This window comes from Portunus trituberculatus, chromosome 38 (assembly GCF_017591435.1).
Source record: "Portunus trituberculatus isolate SZX2019 chromosome 38, ASM1759143v1, whole genome shotgun sequence".
Taxonomy (NCBI): domain Eukaryota; kingdom Metazoa; phylum Arthropoda; class Malacostraca; order Decapoda; family Portunidae; genus Portunus; species Portunus trituberculatus.
In genome coordinates, this window is record NC_059292.1 from 27,051,543 (window position 1) to 27,055,046 (window position 3,504).

The 3,504-nt window shown below is 52.5% G+C and overlaps 1 protein-coding gene across 3 annotated transcripts in view; it reads left to right on the forward strand.

Annotated features, from left to right (window-relative positions):
• Window positions 1-2,977, forward strand: part of LOC123515085 (protein gooseberry-neuro-like) — a 17,434-nt gene extending 14,457 nt beyond the window's left edge. For all 3 annotated transcript variants that reach the window (XM_045273508.1, XM_045273510.1, XM_045273509.1), the window contains exons 4-6: window positions 166-337; window positions 596-816; window positions 1,062-2,977. In XM_045273508.1, the coding sequence (XP_045129443.1) occupies window positions 166-337; window positions 596-816; window positions 1,062-1,510 (842 nt within the window). In that variant the 3' untranslated portion in view covers window positions 1,511-2,977. The remainder of the gene's footprint in view (window positions 1-165; window positions 338-595; window positions 817-1,061) is intronic.
• Window positions 2,978-3,504: the final 527 nt, after the last annotated feature.

Below are 3,504 nucleotides of genomic sequence, written 5' to 3' on the forward strand. Positions count from 1 at the left end.
TCCTGGCTAACTGTTCCCTTCCTCTCATAGTCTTCATATTTGTCTAACTTTTCCTTTCCTCTGTTGCTGTCAAACTATTTTCTTTTCACTTTTTCTATCTAATATTCTTGTTTAATCTTGTCTCTCCTTCTTCGTGTCTAACTTCCCTTTCCTGTCTTCCTGCAGGTGGCGGCGGGAGTGACGATAGTGACACGGAGAGCGAGCCAGGCATTCCCCTCAAGCGGAAACAGCGGCGGGCGAGGACAACCTTCACGGCGGAGCAGCTGGAGATTCTAGAACGCTCCTTCGAGAAGACACAGTATCCCGATGTGTACACGAGGGAGGAGGTGGCGCAGAAGTGAGTACCGGAGAGAGAGAGAGAGAGAGAGAGAGAGAGAGAGAGAGAACTGTGATAGAAGTGCTTCATATTTATATCTTAAACGTATGAAAGCATGCAGTATAGTTAAATAGTTGTACTTGTATTTCTACTTGTACTTTTCCCGCTCGTCTTACAGTGCTGAATGATAACAATAGTAGTTAATTAAAGGTTCAAACAACGCCAAGTATTCGGTGTAATTACGTGTGTACTACCTTTCCATGTTCCCGTACCCCGCAGAGCCAAGCTGACGGAGGCGCGGGTGCAGGTTTGGTTCAGCAACAGACGTGCTCGACTCAGGAAACACCTCAGCAGTCAGCAGCTGGCGGGGCTCTCCTCCACCATGCCGGCCTCCGCCGCCATGCCCGCCGCCGCCTCCTCCTACATGAACCAGTACGCCGCCCCTGCCACCGACCACACTGCTGTCGCCGCCGCAGCCTCCGCCGCCGCCGCCTACCACTGTGAGTGCCTCCTCCTCCTTTCTGGGCCGCGGCGCAGCGTCCCTATCACTCCCTTACTTATTATTATCGTCGCCACGCGCATTTGTCTGAGGGATCATAAATTTTGTCACAACTGGGAGGGTGCGCGAATATTTTCTATCTTTCTTCTGTTCTTGCTTCTCATTGCTCCTGCCGCTGTCAAGAATTTTACTGAATTTCCACGCACGCATAATGCAGCCTCTCCCTTCCTCCCCTTCCCCGCACAGCATCCAGTGCGTGGCAGAGCTCAAGTGGCTACGACTACAGCAGCGCCGCTGCCGCAGCCTCCCTCAGCAGCGACAACTCCCACGCACTTATGTCCTCTCCCATGGCTGCCATGACCTACCCCGTCACCTCCATGCCCTCCATGACGGCCTCCATGACGCCCACCATGAACTCCGCTGGGTGCACAGTGTCGGGCGAGGTAGGGTGGGGTGCCGGGAAGACAGTGCCCTCACCACCCATGGGCGGTTGGAACACGGGCTTCTCCACGCTGGGCGGCGAACAATTGGGCGGCCTTCTTGGGGGCCAGGGCTATAACATGGGGCACGCCATGGCCGCCCCCGCCCCCTCCATGACCGACAAGTCCCACGTCCCGCCCACCACCGCCACCTACCCTGCTTACTTCCCCCAGTTCACCGACCCCTCCACCCTCATGTGTGGCCGCGTACATTAGTCCCGCCCACGCCCCTGCACGCCACCTAACCTCCTTATCACCCCCCTACTCCCTTCACCGTCGTCTTACTCGCTCTCCGTCCAAGCAGTTACCTCATGAGTCCTGTTCATCTGTCGCCGTCCACATCACTCGCCCCGGCCACAGTGGAAGCGAGAGGATGCAAATGTTACCTACTCAGAATCACTATATACCTCCTCTACCTCATCCAGTCATCCACGCTGCGTCCATTCCAATCTCTCCTCTTTCTTCATTCAAATATTCCACCTCCACTCTGCATCCTCTTAAGGTGATACGTTTTGCCTTAGTCTTGTAATATTTAAGTATTTTTTTTATCTAATCCGTCACCTCCATCTCCAGTACCTTATGAAACCATCACCACTGCTAACACGTCACAAAACCTTCACATTCATCACTCTCATCACCAAGAACACTTCACAACCTCCCTCCCCCTCATCATCACTACCACCAGCGCGGCCTTCCCCTGGATCACCTCATCACTTCATCATCTTCCCTACACCACCGTCGCCTCCGCCCGTCACTAGTGTTTCAGCTAGTGCCTCTTTGACTAGCTAGTGATCACCTAGTGTGTAGCCAACCTCCCTCCACCCTGCGGTCGTCACCACAGCGCCGCGGCACCGGAGTAACTGTTTGTCTACTTCGTCCTCGACAAAGATCCACAAACGTCCAGTCCACCCTTTCATCTCCCGACTCCCCTAAACCATCAGTCTTGGCTAAGCGCACACTTCCCCAGGCCAGCGCAGCACACGAGGCAGACCACGGTAGCCCAAGCACAGCATAATATAAAGGGCACACTGACGAAGTTTTACCTGATAAATTGTGGTGAGCGTACAGATGTTGATGTGAAGTGAATTGAAATAGAAAGAAGAGAAGCTGAAAAGACAGATAATTCGTATGATTCCCGAGGCTGGCTGTTACAGAATTGAAATGTGTATGACGTATTGTAATTCATATTGGAAATATGCACAATAACACGAGGTGAATGGAGGCAAAATTTAGCAGCTCATACCGCACAAATCATAATTTAATAAATGACGAGAAAGCGAAGTTAAGATAACCAGTCTGTTCTTCTGGTATCTATCAAGTCTCCACAGCCAGGTAAAATAACTCGATACAATATTGGAAACAAAAAAGGCACGTAGAAAACGGAATACTAGCCTCTAACCTGCTGCCCCCTACATGCCTGTAAGCGCTGCCCTCCGTGACTTTGTGTGTGGTGTCCCGTGTGTTGCGTTGTAGTCCCAGCAGCTGTGTGTCACGGAGCAGTGTGCGCTGAGCCTCCGCGCTGGCCTGCCCGTCTAGCCGCCAGTGGTTGTAGCCAAAGGTTTATCTTAGTGTTTATTAGTCACGCCACTACTACTACTACTACTACTACTACTACTACTACTGCTACTACTACTTCTATTAGCTACTCCTCCTCCTCCTCCTCCTCCTCCTACGATTACTACTACTACTACTACTTCTACTTCTTCTACTTTGCTTATAATAATAATCTACTTCTACTACTACTGCTATTATTATTACTACTACTACTACTACTACTACTACTACAACAATAACTTTTTTCTATTACTATTACTACTAATAACACTCACCACTGCCATTACCACCACCACCACCACCACACCACCACCACATCACCACTACACACCACCACCACCACCACCACCACCACCACCACCACCACCACCACCACCACCACCACCACCACCACCACCACCACCACCACCACCACCACCACCACCACCACCACCACCACCACCACCACCACCACCACCACCACCACCACCACCACCACCACCACCACCACCACCACCACCACCACCACCACCACCACCACCACCACCACCACCACCACCACCACCACCACCACCACCACACCACCACCACCACCACCACCACCACCACCACCACCACCACCACCACTGCCACCACCACCACCACCACCACCACCACCACCACCACCACCACCACCA